Below are 17988 nucleotides of genomic sequence, written 5' to 3'. Positions count from 1 at the left end.
TTTGAACGGAATCTTTTTTCTTAGCAGTAGGTCTCAACAATGGGCTTAAAATATTCAGTAAACCACGTTGCAAACAGATGTGCAGTCATCCAGGGTTCGCTATTCCAGTTATAGACCACGGGCAGAGTAGATTCAGCATTAATTCTTAAGGGCCCTAGGATTTTTGGAATGGTAAATGAGCATTGGCTTCAACTTAAAGTCACCAGCTCCATTAGCCCCTAACAAGACAGTCAGCCTGTCCTTTGAAGCTTTAAAGGCATTGACTTCTCTTCTCTAGCTATGAAAGTCCTAGGTGGTATCTTCTTGCAATACAAGGCTGTTATGTCTACATTGAAAATCTGCTGTTTGGTGTAGCCACCTTCTTCAATTAGCTTAGCTAGATCTTCTGGATAACTTGCTGCAGCTTCTACATCAGCACATGCTGCCTCACCTTGCACTTTTATGTTATGGAGACAGCTTCTTTCCTTAAACCTCATGAACCAACCTCTGCTAGCTTCAAACTCTTCTTCTGCAGCTTCCTCACCTCTCTCAGCCTTTATAGAAATAAAGAGAAGTGCCTGCTCTGGATCAGGCTTTGGCTTCAGGGAATGTTGTGCCTGGTTTGATTTCTATCCACACCACTAAAACTTTCTCCATATCAGCAATAAGGGTGTTTCTCTTTCTTATCATTTCTGTGTTCACTGGAGTAATACTTTCAATTCCTTTCAAGAACTTTTCCTGTGCATTCACAACTTGGCTGTTTGGTGCAAGAGGCCCAGCTTTCCACCTATCTCGGCTTTTAACATGTCTTCCTCACTAAGCTTAATCATTTCTAGCTTTTTATTTAAAGTGAGAGATGTGCAACTCTTCCTTTCACTCAAACACTTAGAAGCCACTGTAGGGTTATTAATTGACCTAATCTCAATATTGGCATGTCTCAGGGAATAAGGAGGCTCCAGGAGAGGGAGAGAGATGCGGGAAAAGCCAGTCAGTGGAACAGTCAGAATACACTCAACATTTATGAATTAAGTTCGCCATCTAATGAGTATGCTTTGTGGTACCCCAAAATAATTACGGAAGTAAATCAAAGATCACTGATCATAGATCACCATAACAGATATAATAATAATGAAAAAATTTTAAATATTATGAGAATTACCAAAATGTGACAAAAGATACATAGTGAGCATGTAATGTTGGAAAAAGGTGCCGATAGGCTTGCTCGATGCAGGGTTGCCACAAACCTTCAATTTGTAAAAAACGCAGGATCTGTGAAGTGCAATAAAGCAAAACACAATAAAACCAGGTATGCCTGTATTTCTATGCCCACCCCCACAACTTTCTTAGATAAACTGACAGACATGATACACACTTTCTACAGCAGTTCTGCTACAGCTGGTTGGACTGCAGAGGATGGTGTATTAAATGCAAAAGGCAAATTAATAGCACTCAGAAACTGCCAGGTAGTACAAAAACTATTGGGGTTGCTGGTGAAAACACAAAAATCTACTTTACACACATTTCACACCAAGCAAAAGGCACTGTATGAAACATAGGCAGTGACAGCAAAGTGGCTAGAGGCAATTTAACACCACACAGGGGGTCTGTGTACATCAGCAAAGCGAAGCATCTCCAAGGCCCTTTTTCTGGCTCTAAAACTCTATGATGCTAAAGTAAGCATAATCAATTACCCAGAAAAGTCTCAGAAAAAAAGAGGCAAATCGTCATGAGCACGACCAGTCCCTGGACTAATCTGTAAGTAGCGGAGATGAATGGAACTTAAAGACAAAAATCCAGACTGCATCCCATCTATTTAACACACAGATGCTACTACTGTACGCTGAGGACAAAAACAGCAGGCAGTGTGTGTACTCAGGGTCAATGTCTAGTTCAGACATGTTGTGCTTTAAAAATCATATGGGACAGGTGCTCATTTGGGGTATGATAGAAAACTATTCACACATTTATTCAAAAATATGTTTTTAATACCTACTATCGGCCAGGCGGACCCCTGATGTGACAGTAGTTAAGAGCTATAGCTGCAAACCAAAAGGTCAGCAGTTCGAACCCACCAGCCACTCCTTGGAAACCCTATGGGGCAGTTCTACTCAGTCCAATAGAATTGCTATGAGTTGGAATGGAAGTAGGTCAGAGTCCAGGGAAATTGTCATTCCTAAGTATTTAAAACAGATTTTGAATAAGGCCCACTAAAAACTGGGACTGACCGCTTATAAAATAAAATAAACTTTGAGTTCGGATAGATACTCAGGCTTTCAAACTAGCTCTGTAACCTTGAGTCAGTACCTCACCTCCCTGAGACTCAGTTTCCTCACAATAGGACTCAACTCAACAAAGATGTGCTAGGGGTAGGGGCACTGTCAGGTCAGGGCTGTGGCCAAGCTCACAGGGATGCTAGGAGATCAGGTACGTGCACAGGTAGAGCAGCCAGCACAGTGTCCGGCACATCCCTCTTAACAAACATGGTGCCTTCCACTCCCTCTAACGCATACCCCAAACTGAGAGCACAGCTGCTGAGAGCCAGGCCCTGGGCTCTGATAAAGAAGACTGAGACACAGGCCCCCAGGGGCAACTGTGAGCCTCTGAATCCATGTGTCACCACCTACCTGCTCACAGTGAAAGGTGCACTGGTCATTTGTGGGGAGTGAGACTCTCCAGAGAAGCTTCAATAACCTCGAGGCTTCTTCCAGGATCAGCTGGGCTGTGTTTACACTGGTGACAAACTGGCTCAGAGGCGCCAAGTGACCCTACACAGGCCGATGAGAAGGCTGTTACATGAAGTCTTGAAAAAGATTATGGACAAGTAAGCTTTAATGGGCAGCATAAATCTCCAGGCTGTAGGGCTTGTGTTTCACATGCTGAGCAAGAACATGGTGCCAGACGACACCAATTTATTGTTCTTAAAGACTGGTGAATTACAGATTACAAAAGAATTTTGGTGGGGATTTTAGTCTAATCAATAACCATGAAGCATTAACTGTATTTACTACGCCACGGGGAGGGCCCTTAATAGAGCCACTCGCACGGCCCTGCAGCCCACGGAGACTCTGAAAGGCAAACACCATCAACAGCAAGGCAAGCAACATAAATGTTTTGTTTTTTTTTTCAGCAGCCCCTGTTAAATGTCTCTGCTTAATGAGAATATTAGGGTCCTGTAAAGTCTCTCCCATCCTCTGCTGGCAGAAGCAAACTCAAATTGATGGGGTGGCAGGGGCATGGGAAAGCAAAGATATAATTCGGAGAAGGGGGACTATGAAAGCTTAAAAAAAATTACAAGACTATTTGTCTTCACAAGTAATACAAAATAAAAGAACATAACCCTTTTCAGCTATAAATTGGCAAAAATCATTATATATAAAAATACTTGATGAAGACAAGAGTACAGAGAGACAGATACACTTGAGTGGAGAAGCAATCTTTTCGGAAGGTAACACAGCAATAGTTATCAAGAGCCCAGAAAAGTTCACACTCTTTGAGGCAGTAATTTCACTTCTAGGAATTCATCCTAAGGAACTAATCAAAGATGTGATCAAAGACCTACATATATGGCTGCTGATTACAGCTTAAATGTCCAACAAACAGGTGAAAGAGTAAATAAATGATGGTATATCCATACATTAGATTATTTTGTAGCCATTGAAGTCAAATTCTAGAAAAAAAATGAATGAGACAGGGAAAAAATGTTCACAATATGATGTTAACTCAAAGTTAAAATATGAAACTCATTTACTTATGAGCTAGTTTTGTTAAACTCCATGAATAAACTGAAAGTATATATACATCAAAATTTTAAGTGTGTTAAACTCTTGGTAGTATATTTATAGATGCTTTCTTTTTTATGCTTTTCCAGTTTCCAGTTTTCATGCAATACAGATTATAATCAGAAAGAACAATAATATTATTCATATTAATTAAGTCATTTAACAAATATTTACCAAGCACCTATTCCATGCCAGATCCTGTGCTAGGTAGTGAATTGTGCAAAACAAACAGTATCCCTGCTTTCCTGGAGCTTATTATCTATTGGAATATAAAATATAAAATTGTCTCTTACAATTTAGCAAAACAACACAAAATAAAAAAGGCAAAACAAGTATCAAGTGACTCAGGTATCTTCAGTAAGGGCCTCAGAAGGAGAACCAGAAAATATGGTCCATAAAAGCTCAGAGATCAGGTCAGTCTGGAGGGAAAAAGGAAATGTGACCTAAGCCTTGGAGGAAGTGAATAAAGAAATGTAGGTCAAGCGCCTGGTGCATAGGTTCTCAATAAAGGGTGACTTTAAGATTAGGAGGATTCCAGCAGGATAAGGCAAAGGAGAAGGGAGAGGTAAAAGGAGCTGAGGGGTATTCCAACCCAGAGGAACAGGGAGAACAAGAGCTGGAGGCAGGATGTGGTTGGCAGAAATGGATAACAGCCTGATCAGATTAGGAAATAAACAGTGAGAAAGCAAATGATAGTAGGGATGTAGGCCAGAGCCAGACCTACAAACCGGAGTCTGGACTCTACCCAGGGAGAAGTGATGGTTTCTGCACAGGTGAGTGAGATGCCAAGCACTGTCCTTCAGGAAGCAGTGTCATGAAATAAAGAATGAGCCTTGGAGGATACAGGGATCTGAGTTCAAATCTTGGCTGCTCCAAGTTATTCCACCTTGGCATCTGTAAAATGGAACTGACATCACCTACTTCACACGAGTCCTGAGGATAAAATATCATAGACAAAGCTCCTCTGCAATGAAGAAATGGGAGCCGGCATCAATTCTGAGGTAGATGTGGGATATTTCACATTGGCAAGCTCAGTACAAATGGTATGGCTGACCATTTCCTTTGTGAAGATAAGGACCTAAAGATAGGTCCATCTACCTATCTTGCTCACTACAGTAGCACTTAGGCCTGGATGGGTCAATGGATACGTGGCCTGAGTAGATGAATGGATGGACACACTGATGGAAGGATGGATGGATAAAAGGATAAATGGGTAGGTGGATGAATGGATGAGGGAATAAAACAGAGGCAGTCATTGGCATATGCAGCAAATCACAATGAAGAAGTCACAGTAGCAGGATACAAACCTCAACAAATTGCCCTCTCAAACAATAAATGGTTCAGTGATCCCCAGATTGGACCCAACCTCGGAGCTTTCATGAACTACATTTCCTGGCCCTTCTTCTCAGAGCCTCACTGAGGACATTTGGGCTACTTGTCTCCTAGCCCCTCATCCTACCCCTTCCATTCTGCTCCTCCCAGTGAGAATCTCCCTCCCTCCAGTTTTGTCCATTGGGTTACCTTTGTTCCCAGCTCTCGAACTGTGGGGCCAGGAGCCTCCTGGATTTGAGTGTCCATTTCAGCAAGGAGCTTCTGGCCCTGGCCAATCTGCTTGCGCAGGGCATTGTAGTCCTCGATCAGGCCCAAGACATGGCGACCATTCTTGCTGGCCCACACGCGATGGCCAGAGACCAGATGGAACATGCATGGGCTGCTGGTGGCTGAGCTGCCACTGTCACAGGAGAGAGAGTCTGTATCATCTCCATAGAGCAGAAGGGTCTCTGAAGCTGCAAAATGAGAGGCAAGATGGCAGACGCATTTACGCCAGCACTCTGTGTTCAAGGAGCTTATGATCCTGAAGCTAGGTGGGAGGGCTAAGAGAGGCTCTCAGACCCAAATGTCTCAGTGGACACGAGCCCAGAGGAAAGCAGAGGCCTGTCTCCTGGAGCTCTGTCTGTATATTACCCCATGGCAGGCTTATTCATCCTGTGTGAGAGGCTCAATTCAATTTAACCAACATTTATGGAGGACCCACCCTGTGGAAGACCCCTAATTTACACAAATGAAACAAGCTGGGTGGTATACTCCAGTAGCCCATGGTCTAGTCAGAATACAAATACTGTATGGGAGGCGCAATAGCACAAGGATGAAAAGTTAGTGCTCAGGGAAGAAAAAAATCAATTTCTGTGCAGGGAGGGAGAGATCAGGGAAGGCTTCCTAAAAGCAACAAATGAACTGGGTTGAACAGGTGGCAAGAATTATGGTAAACAGAGTAAAAGCCAGTTGCTCTTTACCTCTGGATCAAAACAGAAGAATGGATGAATAATTCAGACTGGGGATGTCAGGAAAGGCATTTCAGAGAGAAGCTGCATTTGTGATGAGCCTTGAGTGAGTTGTAGGATTTTCAATAGCAGAGAATGGGACAAAGAGTAGTCCGGAAAAAGGGGAAGCCACACAGCAAAGCCACAGTGAGAGGAAAGTGCAGGCCCACGTGCAGGACAGGGCGGGGGAGCCACCTGTGTGGCTACATAAGGGCTGGATTGTGAAGGACCAGGCTAGCCATGCTTAGGTGGTCAGACTTTAATCTAGGGCAACAAGGGGCCAATGAAGCTGCCGAGGTGGGGAATGCCTACAACGGATTAATTGGTTTAGAGGAGGAGTTCACAACAATCCCAGCTAGAAATTGAGAACGTCAAACTCCAAATCCCTACAAATACCATCTTGAGATGAGGCCAGGGGCCTCCTTCTCTCCAATTTAGAAAGTCCTACTGCCCACCCAATCTTGCCATAGTTACTCAAAGACTTCAGTTTTGTACCTGATTTTCGTGGCACTGCCAGGGTGGAATCAAACAGATCATATGAATTCTCATTTGCCATGGAACATTTGTTACCACCTGCAAAATGCAAAACAAGAGGTGGAAAGTAACTGCCAAAAGTTGTGGTTTCAGACTTGTACACTGAAAACTATAAAACATTACTGAAAGAAATTAAAGAAGGCCTAAATAAATGGAAGGGCATTCTATGGTTATGGAACAGAAGACTTAATATTATTAAGATGCCAATACTACCTAAAGCTATCTATACATTCAACCCAATCCTCATCAAAATTTCAACTGTCTTTGTTGCAGAAATTGAAATCTTCAAATTTATATTGAACTACTAGGGGCCCCAAAAAGCCAAAGCATTCTTGAGAAAGAAGAATAAAGTAGGAGGACTCACACTTCCCAATCCCAAAACATATTTTAAAGCTACAGTAATCAAAATAGTCCGGTATTGGTATAATGATAGATACATATTGGTATAACGATAGACACATAGGCCAATAGAATTGGGAGTCCAGAAATAAAACCGTACATTTATGGTCAACTGTTTTTCAAAATGTGTGCTAAGCCCGTCCAATGGGGGAAAGAATAGTCTCTTCAATAAACAGTATGGGACAACTGGATTCCAAAAGCGAAAGAACAGAACTGGCCCCAGACCTCATACCATATATAAAAACGAACTCAAAATGGATCAAGGACCTATTCATAAGAACTAAAATCATAAAACTTTTAGAAGAAAACATAGGAATAATACTTCAGGACCTAGTTTTCAACAATGGATTATTAGATGCAACACTCAAAGCATGAGCAACAAAAGACAAAATAGGTAAATTTGATTTCATCGAAATTAAAAACTTTTGTCAATGGATTTTACCAACAAACTGAAGAGACAACCTACAGATTGGGAAAAAGCTTGGGGGAACTGTACATCTGATAAAGGTTTAATAACCAGAATATATAAGGAACTCTTTCAACTTAACAAAGGAGCCCTGGTAGTGCTTAGCAAATGAACCCTTGGCTGTTAACCAAAAGATCACCAGTTCAAATTCATGAGCAGCTCTTCGGTAGAAAAGACCTGGTGATGTGCTCCTATAAAGATTTACAGCCTAGGAAACCCTATGGGGAAGTTCTACTGTGTTCTATAGGGTCACTATGAGTCAGAATTGACTCGACAGCATACAATAACACAACTTAACAACAAACAGTCAAACAACACAATCAAAAAATGGGCAAAGGACTTGAATAAACATTTCACCGAAGAAGAAACACAAATGGCCAACAAACGCATGAAAAGATGGTCAATGTCATTAGTCATTAGGGAAATACAAATCAAAATGACAATGAGATATTACTTTACCCCACAAAGATGGCTATGATTTAAAAAGTGGAAAATAACAGATATAGGCGAAAAAGTGGAGAACCTGGAACCCTCATGCATTGCTGGTGGTAATGTAAAATGGTACAGCCACTATGGAAAACAGTTTGGCAGTTCCTTAAAAAATTAAACAAAGAATTACCATACGATCTAGCAATTCTACTCCTAGGTATATACCCCAAAGAATCAAAAGCAATGTTTGAGTGTGAACTGAATGAGAATAAAGAAAAGCACCAGACATACACATGCTCATTGTACACCAATGTTCACTGCAGTGCTATTCACGACAGCCAAAAGGTGGAAACAGCCTAAACGTCCATCAACAGATGAATGGATAAATACAGCCTGGTATGTACATACAATGGAATATTACTCAGGCATAAAGAGAAATGAAGTCCTGATATATGTTACAATACAAACATTGAAGGCATTATGCTAAGTGAAATGAGTAACCCACAAAAGGTCAAATATTATATGATCCCACTTATATGAAATATGTAAAATAGCCAAATATATAGAGTATAAAGTTGATTAGTAGTTATCAAGAGGGGGAAAGGGGGGAAGGGGACTCATTGTTTAAGGGACACTGAGCTTCTGTTAAAAACCCATTGCCGTCGATTCCAACTCACAGTGGCCCTATAGGACAGAGCAGAGCTGCCCCAAAGGGTTTCCAAGGAGTAGCTGGTGGATTCGAACCCCCAACCTTTTTGGTTAGCAGGTGTTATCACTTAACCACTATGCCACCAGGGCGCCAATGAATAGTGGTTATGGCTGAACAACATGATGAAGGTAATTAATGCCACTGAATTGTACATGTAAAAAATGTTGAAACGGTAAATGTTTTGTTACATATGTATTTACTACAATTTAAAAAAACGGAGGGTGGGGGGCAGGGGGTGGGAGGGGGAAGACCTTTCGGCGGGGGGGGGGAGTTTTAGTTTCACTGCAGTCAGCATTTGAATGTGAAGTGAATGAGAATAAAGAAAAGCACTGTACATACGTATGTATGTTCATTTATTTAGACACACACATGTATTCATTCAAATCTTTACAGGGCTCTCTTGTGCCAGGTCCCATGAAGGACACTGGGAATACAGACAGACCAGGCCTATTCCCTTCCCCTAGAAGACCCCCTCATTCAGACAAGTAAACAGTTTCATTTCAGCGTGGTCAGAGCCAAAGGAGGGAAACACAGGCTGTGGGAGCTCAGGTGAGGGGTGCTAGCCCTGACCTGGCTTCCCAAAGGCTAATGCCCGTACTGTATCTTAAAACTGATTGTGAGTGACCCATGGGAAGGAGGGAAAGAAATGCCAGGCAGAGGAGACAGCAGGAGCAAAGGCACACTCAGGGAGAAACAAGCAGTTTACCTGGGTGCAACGGAAGGCCTCAGTGGGATGCAAGCTAGAACCGTGAGGTCTAAGTTTGGGGGTGGAGGGGCAAGTCTAGAGGCTGTCACAGTCACCCAGGCCAGAGAGGAGTGACCCAAAGTCAGATTTGGGGGTGATGAATTTTACACACTGTAAGAAAGCAAAGTCAAAAGATGCCATACAAGATGACCAGTGTGACATTTTATAATTTAGAAAGCACTTTCCCATGAAATCTCAACAGCTCAGTGAGCAGGATGGGATCGTGAATCAGATTTCATGGAAGAGGAGACTAAGAGAGGAAGCGATCTGCCCAGTATTACCCAACATGTGGGTGGTCCCAGGTTCCCCGACTTTGGGGAAGTTCCTCCCCAGCACTACCAAGGGGTGGGGCTGACTACAGCACAGCCCCCCTGAGCGCATAGCTCCGTGGAGCTGGCCCTGAGACGAACTGCTTTCTACCAAAAACACAGCAGCCTTCAGAGCAGAACTTTCAGAGAGATGCACTTAAATACAATCCCAAAAAGTCTTCTGCAAAGGGAGAAATGCTGCTGCCTGTGCTATGATTCCGATCTTCAGTCAAGGAAACTGGAACTTTTCCGAATTTTGAACACACTCTCCTGGATGTCTCCTGTGAGGCACACTAGGGCTGACCCTAGACAGATTCTGAAAGCAGGAACAGGCTGTTCAATGGTCTTCTCACTTCAGCTGCCCCAGATCTTCCTCCTAGGTACCCCTTGCACTGAACTGCTCCCCCGGCTTCAATCTTCCCTAGTGCACCCTCTTCATATCCTTGGCCCATCTCCTCAAAGCCTAAAAAGGGCCAGGAACAGACCTATATTTAAAATGGTACTGCCCAATGCCTGGTGAAGCCATGCTAAAACTGCTGCCTTTGTACAACGCTGATGAATGTGGCATGTAGAAGGCAATACGGCACCTGTCCAACCCCTTGGGGTCACCCTAGAAGAAATTTATTCTAAGAAAATTTTTTAACAGCAAAAAGCTTATTAATATAAATGTTTAAAAGCCCCAAATCAGAGACCACTTTAATAATCAATAAAAAAAGGGTAACAGTTTGGTGACTGACAATAATCTACAGACAACGAGGAAGCCATGGAAAAGGAAAACATTTATGATGTAATATTGCACGAAAGGAAAGAAAGGACACAGAATGGCACAAAAACCTATCTGAACAACATAAATTCATGCCTACATTTAATTAACAAATAAAGAGAAATATGCAAAGTAAAAAATGATCATTTTTAGAATAATGAAAATTCTTTTTCCACCTTTTTTATATTGTTACCTCATCTTTTTGGTTAAAAATTTAAAATACTTATTTGGAAGAAACCAATAATCCAATCGCTACAAGTTCCAAAGTAGGTTCACTGGGTGCTCCTTAAGAGATGTTTTTTTTTTTTTTTTTCCCTCAATTAAATGATAATAGACCCAAGCCAAGTAAAGATAAGCCCAAGCTCTCAGGCAATCCTCCTTACTTGTGAGGTATGTTGATACTCCTTATTCCACTGGGCTCACACATCCCCCACCGTGGGCATTAGGATGATCATCCCCCAACAACTGAGGCTCCAGAAGGTCAGCAGGTAGCTCAAGAAGAGCTGGACTTGGGGCCTGGAAAATGGTTTCTAGCTCCAGTTCTGCCACCTACTTGCTGTGCCACTTTGGGTGAGTCCCTTTCCCTCTCTATAAAGCAAAGAGAATGGCCTGACTGACTGCTTTCAGCCTGACCACTAGTTGGTATGTTCAAGGCTCTGTACGTGCAGAGGGGTGACAGGAACCCCAGTTTTTCTGCTCTTTCCGCTCAGTCTATTTCTACTACTCTACATAGTCTCTCTAGGGCTAGACATTAAAACTCTCACGCAAACTGCAAAACAGAACCATTTTTCAAACCTACCGTGATGCTGTTTCCAGATCTTGGAAGACACTGAAACCTTGAGTACGAGATTTAGATTCTCTTACAAAGGCAACAGGGAGCTAGAAAACATTTTCAGCCATGGAATGATGTGTGCAGGACTAAAACGATGTGGGGAGCAAGACTAGAGGCAAGCCCAAATTCCACTTCTTTGAGAATCAAGAGATCCCAGACAGATTACACCATTTTGCCAAAGGTGACAGCTAATTAGCAGCCAGGTCCTCTCGCTCCTAGGGTACAGTGTGCCTGCTGTCAAAGGAAATAGACCTCCGTGGGGCGAGGGTATCACTGAGAGCTCACATGTCACAAACAGGCACACAGAGCCGCATTTCTAAGTGACAGGGAGGCAGGTACAGGACTGTTTGCCTAGCTGAAGGAGCCGCCTGGGGATGGATAGGGTTTGGGCCAAAGTGAGAGTTGCTTTCTATGCCTTCTTCTCACCCTTCGCCAGCTGCTCCTCGAGCTTCCTCTGCAGGGTGCTGTTGGTTTCGATGCTCCTCTCCAATTGTGCCCGCAGAGCCTGGATCTCTCTCAGGAGGCCATGCAGGTCACTGAATGGGTCCTGCCCCTTCCAGCCTTCTCCTGACACCTCTGCTCTGGCTTCTGCAAACACATGCAAAGGACAATCTTAACATCTCCCATGATCCAACGGTCAGTCATCAAAGGAACTCAAGAGTGTTTTAAACCCGGCACCACCATCACCCACCCCTTCCAGAGAACTAGGTACAATTTAAAACTAGACTTTGAAAACAAAAATATCGGCAGACTTAATTGCTGCTACAGGCTAAATAAGAGCTGGAAATTAATTTTCACTTCTGGCCATAAAAGCCTAGCAAATTGCACACCAAACCCCAAAATTATGTCTAGTAGTAATAAAATCTATTTGGGCTGGAATTATAGAATGAAAGAGGCTGATTTTAAAAGGCACAGTGTATTAAAAAGGCACAACAGCAAAAATAAGAAAAGCAACTTGGGGAGAAAATGAAAGCTGCGAGATGACCCTTTTCTACATAAACTTTCAATAGGGAAAACCATCTGGAAAATTAGTTCAAAAAAAAAAAAAAAACCCACCACACCTCAAAGCTGATTCTGAAACATTAAAACTTAAGAATAGAGTAACTCCAATCTGGTATCTCTCTCAGGATACAGAGAGATGTAAGACTAGCAACCATCTCCAGAGTACTGTTCAGCATGTGGGAGGTGCTCAATAAACATTTGCTGAATGAATGGCTAAAGAAATAAAGACTGCCAAGAAAATTATAATAAAAGTTAGTTACTGATAGCCTACTATGTGCCAGGTATTGTACTAGGGTGTTTTAAATAAATTATTTAATGTTTACAACAACTCTACAGAATAAACATGTATTGTACAGGAAGAAACAAGCCCAGAGAGGTGAAGGGACCTGCTGAAGGTCACACAGGCAGGAAATGAGGGCATCAAAATCCAGACCCCACAGAAAGGGCCACATACACCAGAGACGGTATCAGCCTGAGACCAGAACTAGATGGTGCCCGGCTACAACCAATGACTGCCCTGACAGGAACTCCACAGAGAACCCCTGGGGGAACAGGAGAGCAGTGGGATGCAGATCCCACATTCTTGTAAAAAGACCAGACTTAATGGTCTGATTGAGACTAGAAGGGCCCTGGAGGTCATGGTCCCCAGACCTTCTGTTAGCCCAAGACAGGAACCATTCCTAAAGCCAACTCTTCAGACAGGGATTGGACCGGACTATGGGGTAGAAAATGATATGGGTGAGGAGTGAGCCTCTTGGATCAAGTAGACACATGAGACTATGTGGGCAGCTCCTGTCTGGGCGGGAGATAAGAGGGCAGAGGGGGTCAGAAGCTGGCCGAATGGACACGAAAGTAGAGAGTGGAAAGAAGGCGTGTACTGTCTCATTAGGGGGAGAGTAACCAGGAGCATATAGCAAGGTGTATATAAATTTTTGTACGAGAGACTGACTTGATTTGTAAACTTTCACTTAAAGCACAATAAAAGTTTTTAAAAAATCCAGACCCCAGCTGGCCTGGCTCCTGAGCTTAAGTCTTTCCGTGTTTCCTGCTGTTTCTTCAGAGTAAGAGTGAACCCAAAGAGTTTGCTTCAAAATACACCTACTCTAACAACTCAGAAAAGGAGGGTGAGAATGTAATTACACAGCCCAAAGAATGTAATCAACGTCAGTAAATTGTACACATAGAAACTACTGAATTGGTATATGTTTTGCTGCATATATTCTCAACAACTGTAAAATAAATAAAATTTAGAGGAAAAAATACATATATGTACCTACTCTACCCGTGGAGCCCTGGTGGCACAGTGGTTAAGCGTTTGCCTGCTAACCAAAAGTTCGGCTGTTTGAGTCCACCAGCCACTCCTTGGAAACCCTACGGGGCAGTTCTACTGTGTCCTATAGGGTCACTATGAGTCGGAATCAACTCGGTAGCCATCATTTGGTGTTTCTGGTTTACTCTTCCCATAAGGCAAACTTGGGGCTTGATAAGAGCATTTCACGGAAGAGTGCAGAGTTCCACCCTTCCACTTCTGCTGCCAGCTGACCAGGTGGGCTTACAGCCCAAAACACTGCAGCTCTAGAATGAGAAGGACCTCAGAGAAGAGTGCCCAGTACCTCTTGGTCGCTTGTGTTCTTCATCCAGCTTCTCATATACCTTCAGCTCCACTCGAAGAGACTGGAGTAGCTTGTCATTCTGTGAGAGCAGTTGCTGCCTCAACTCCACCTCCTCCTTTGCCCTGAAAAGGCCCCATCACCATGGGGAGAAGAGGTTAGCTCTGATTTAGGATGACTTACTCAAACCACCACCCCCTCCCTGAGTAGGCCAGTTCCACCTCTACCAGAACAGTATAGCCAAAAGTAACAAGTGTGAATAAATACTCTAGTCACAGCCTCTATTTCCCAAGTATCCATCTGTGCCCCAGCCCTTTGCATATGTTATCTAACGTAATCTTCACAGGCACCCTAAAAGGTATGTGCTAACTAATACACTGGAAACAAAAAAGAAGGATCGACAGTTGGAAAATTGGTCTTGGTGACAGAAATGATGCCAGAGATCAGATGACTGAATTTTGCAAGACAACGACTTCTTCATTGCAAGTACCTTTTTTTTACCAACATAAATGGCCACTATACACATGGGCCTCGCCAGATGGAATACACAGGAATCAAATCGATTACATCTGTGGAAAGAGACGATGGAAAAGCTCAATATCATCAGTCAGAACAAGGCCAGGGGTCAACTGGGGATCAAACCATCAACTACTCACACACAAGTTCAAGTTAAAACTGAAGAAAATTAGAACATGTCCATGAGAGCCAGAGTATGACCTTGAGTATATCCCACCTGAATTTAGAGACCATCTCAAGAACAGATTTGGCACATTGAACACTAATGACCAAAAACCAGGCAAGCTGTGGAAGGACATCATACATGAAGAAAGCAAGAGGTCATTAACAAGACAGGAAAGAAAGAAAAGACCTAAAAGATGACAGAAGAGACTCTGAAACTTCCTCTTGAACGTTGAGTAGCTAAAGCAAAAGGAAAAATGATGAAGTAAAAGAGCTGGACAGAGAATTGCAAAGGGCAGCTCAAGAAGACAAAGTATTATAATGACATGTGTAAAGACCTGTGGATAGAAAACCAAAAGGGAAGAACACGCTCAGCATTTCTCAAGCTGAAAGAACTAAAGAAAAAATTCAAGCCTTGAGTTGCAACAGTGAAGGATTCTACAGGGAAAACATTAAATGGCACAGGAACCATCAAAAGAAGATGGAAGGAACACACAGAGTCACCATACCAAAAAGAATTTGTCAACATTCTACCATGTCAGGAGGTAACATATGATAAGGAACCGAAGGTACTGAAGGAAGAGTCCAGGCTACACTGAAGGCATTGGCAAAAAACAAGGTCCCAGGAATTGACGGAAAAACAATTGAGATGTTTCAACAAACGGATGCAGCACTGGAGGAGCTCACTCCTCTATGCCAAGAAATTTGGAAGACAGCTACCTGGCAAACCAACTGGGAGAGATCCATATCTATGCCTATTCCCAAGAAAGATGATCCAACTGAATGTGGAAATTATTGAACAGTATTATTAACATCACATGCAGGCAAAATTTTGCTGAACATCATTCAAAAGGAGCTGTAGCAGTATATCAACAGGGAAATGCCAGAAATTCAGGCCAGTTTCAGAAGGGGACATGGAACCAGGGATATCATTGCTGACGTCAGATGGATCCTAGCTGAAGGCAGAGAATACCAGAAAGATGTTTACCTGTGTTTTGTTGACTAAGCAAAGGCATTTGACTGTGTGGATAATAACAAATTATGGATAACATTGTGGAAAATGGGAATTCCAAAACACTTAATTGTGCTTATGAGCAATCTGTGTACGGATAGAGAGGCAGTAGTTCGAACAGAACAAGGGGATACTGCACAGTTTAAGGGCAGGAAAAGTGTGTGTCAGGGTTGCATCCTTTCACCATACCTATTCAATCTGTATACTGAGCAAATAATCTGAGAAGCTGGACTCTATGAAGAAGAACAGGGCATCAGGATTGGAGGAAGGTTCATTAACAACCTGCATTATGCAGATGACACAACCTTCCTTGTTGGAAGTGAAGAGGACTTGAAGCACTTACTGATGAAGATCAAAGACCACAGCCATCAGTATGGGTTACACCTCAACATAAAAGAAAACAAAAATCCTCAAAACTGGACCAATAAACGAGATCAAGATAAATGAAGAAAAGACTGAGGTTGTGAAGGATTTCATTTTACTTGGATCCAGAATCAACACCCATGGAAGCAGCAGACAAGTAATCAAAAGATGCACTGCACTGAACGAATCTGCTGCAAAAGACCTCTTTAAAGTGTTGAAAAGCAAAGATGTCACCTGGAGGATTAAGGTGTGTGTGACCCAAGCCATGGTGTTTTCAATTGCCTCATACGCATGAGAAAGCTGGACAATGAATAAAGAAGACCAAAGCAGAATTGACATCTTTGAATTGTGGTGTTGGCAAAGAATATACCATGGACTACCAAAAGAATGAACAAATCTGTCTTGGAAGAAGTACAACCAAAATGCTCCTTAAAAGCAAGGATGGCAAGACCACGTCTTACATACTTTGGACATGATGTCAGGAGAAATCAGTCCCTGGAGAAGGACATCGTGCTTGGTCAGCAGAAAAGAGGAAGACCCTCAACGAAATGGACTGACACAGCAGATGCATCAACTGACTCAAGGATAACAATGACTGTGATCAAGGCGAAGGACCGGACAGTATCTCGTTCTGTGGTACACAAGATCGCTCAACGGCACCTAACAGCAACAACAACAGGGGTAGAGTATGTAGTCACAGAACAAAACAGGTTTAACTGACCAACCCAGGGGCTACAACAACTAATCCTCAATTCACAGAGGATATGAGGAAGAGGGGCTCAAAAAGCTCTATTTCCTACCCATGGCTGCATAGCTCAAAAGAGGATCCAGGACTTAAATCCATGACTGACTTAAATCCAAAGACAATGATCTTGCTAAATCACTGCACTACCCTGGACAGCCAAGGGCGAGACCAGTCACATTAAAAACGTGAGGCATTCATGAAAACAAGTAAAAACACACGGAACAAGGCAGATTCCAAGGGCAGTAGTATGATCCTTTCACACCGTAGTCAGGTTTACATCACTCCTCTGCTGGCAAACTCCCAGTGGCTTCCTATCTCACTCAGAATAGTCAGGACCAAAGTCCTGACGAAGGCTACAAGGTCCCATATGACTCAGCGTCCAGCCACCTCTCTGCCTCATCCTCTTCCATGTCCCCATCTCCTCCAGATGCACTGGCCTCCCTGCACTGCCCACACAGGCCAAGGACACTCTGCCTTGGGGCCACTGTCTCCCTGCTAAAAATTACCTTGCCCCAGGTATCTGCAAAGCTCACTCCCTCAATGATTTCAGGTTTCTGTTCTAATGGAATCTTTTTTCAGAGACATCTTTCCTCACCGGCCCTAGATCAAGAAATAGAAAATTGCCCCCCAGGCCCTATCCCCTTTACATTGTCTCCATCTAGTTCATTACCAGAAGGAGCCCGGGTGGTACAATGGTTAAGCACTTGGCTGCTAATCAAAAAGTCATTGGTTCGAACCCACCAGCTGCTCCATGGGAGAAAGATGTGACAATTTGCTTCCATAAAGATTTACAGCCTTGGAAACACTATGGGGCAGTTCTACTCTGTCCTATAGGGTCATTATGAGTCAGAATCAACTTGACAACGACAGGTTTGGTTTTTTAGTTTATCATCACCTGACATATTATGTGCGTGTTTGTTGTCTGCCCCTTCATGCTAGGGCAAGTATGCTTTTTTTCATGACTGCAGCCTCAGTGCCTGGGTGAGTAGGCTGGCCAGCAGGGAATGGGTGAGTCAAGGCCACTACCTGCTCAGCTCGCTGCGGCTATTATAGATCTCCTGGACCAGCTGCTGGTTGTGTCTCTCCTTCTCACCAACTTCCTTCTGCAGCCTTTCATTTTCTCCCTTCACAGAGGCATACTCTTGCTGAAGGTGCTCAAGGTTCGCAGTCTTCCTGGAGAGGGACTCTCGTAATTTTTCATTCTCCTTCTGTTTATCTGCAAAACAAAAATGAGCCACTGAGAAGGGAAACCATTTGTTTTTTCCAACCGTATTACGCAAATACAGCACTTCATCTCAAGCACTCCAAGAATGC

The 17988-nt window shown here is 43.1% G+C and overlaps 1 protein-coding gene across 12 annotated transcripts in view; it reads right to left on the bottom strand.

Moving 5' to 3' along the window:
• The window catches only part of CDK5RAP2 (CDK5 regulatory subunit associated protein 2), a 225812-nt gene that overhangs the window by 12017 nt on the left and 195807 nt on the right, over positions 1–17988 (bottom strand). For 10 of the 12 annotated variants that reach the window (XM_064291535.1, XM_064291537.1, XM_064291532.1 and 7 more), the window contains 6 exons: positions 17701–17890; positions 13880–14001; positions 11691–11852; positions 6575–6652; positions 5280–5545; positions 2604–2744 (listed from right to left, as the gene is read on the bottom strand). In XM_064291535.1, the coding sequence (XP_064147605.1) occupies positions 2604–2744; positions 5280–5545; positions 6575–6652; positions 11691–11852; positions 13880–14001; positions 17701–17890 (959 nt within the window). Of the gene's footprint in view, positions 1–2603; positions 2745–5279; positions 5546–6574; positions 6653–8992; positions 10949–11690; positions 11853–13879; positions 14002–17700; positions 17891–17988 lie in introns of those variants that run through there. The other 2 variants (XM_064291536.1, XM_064291544.1) reach the window with 2 other exon arrangements.

The sequence above is a fragment of the Loxodonta africana genome, chromosome 9 (genome assembly GCF_030014295.1).
Source record: "Loxodonta africana isolate mLoxAfr1 chromosome 9, mLoxAfr1.hap2, whole genome shotgun sequence".
Taxonomy (NCBI): Eukaryota; Metazoa; Chordata; class Mammalia; order Proboscidea; family Elephantidae; genus Loxodonta; species Loxodonta africana.
The sequence above is the reverse complement of the archived record's forward strand: the minus strand, read 5'-3'. Positions and strand labels throughout refer to the sequence as shown.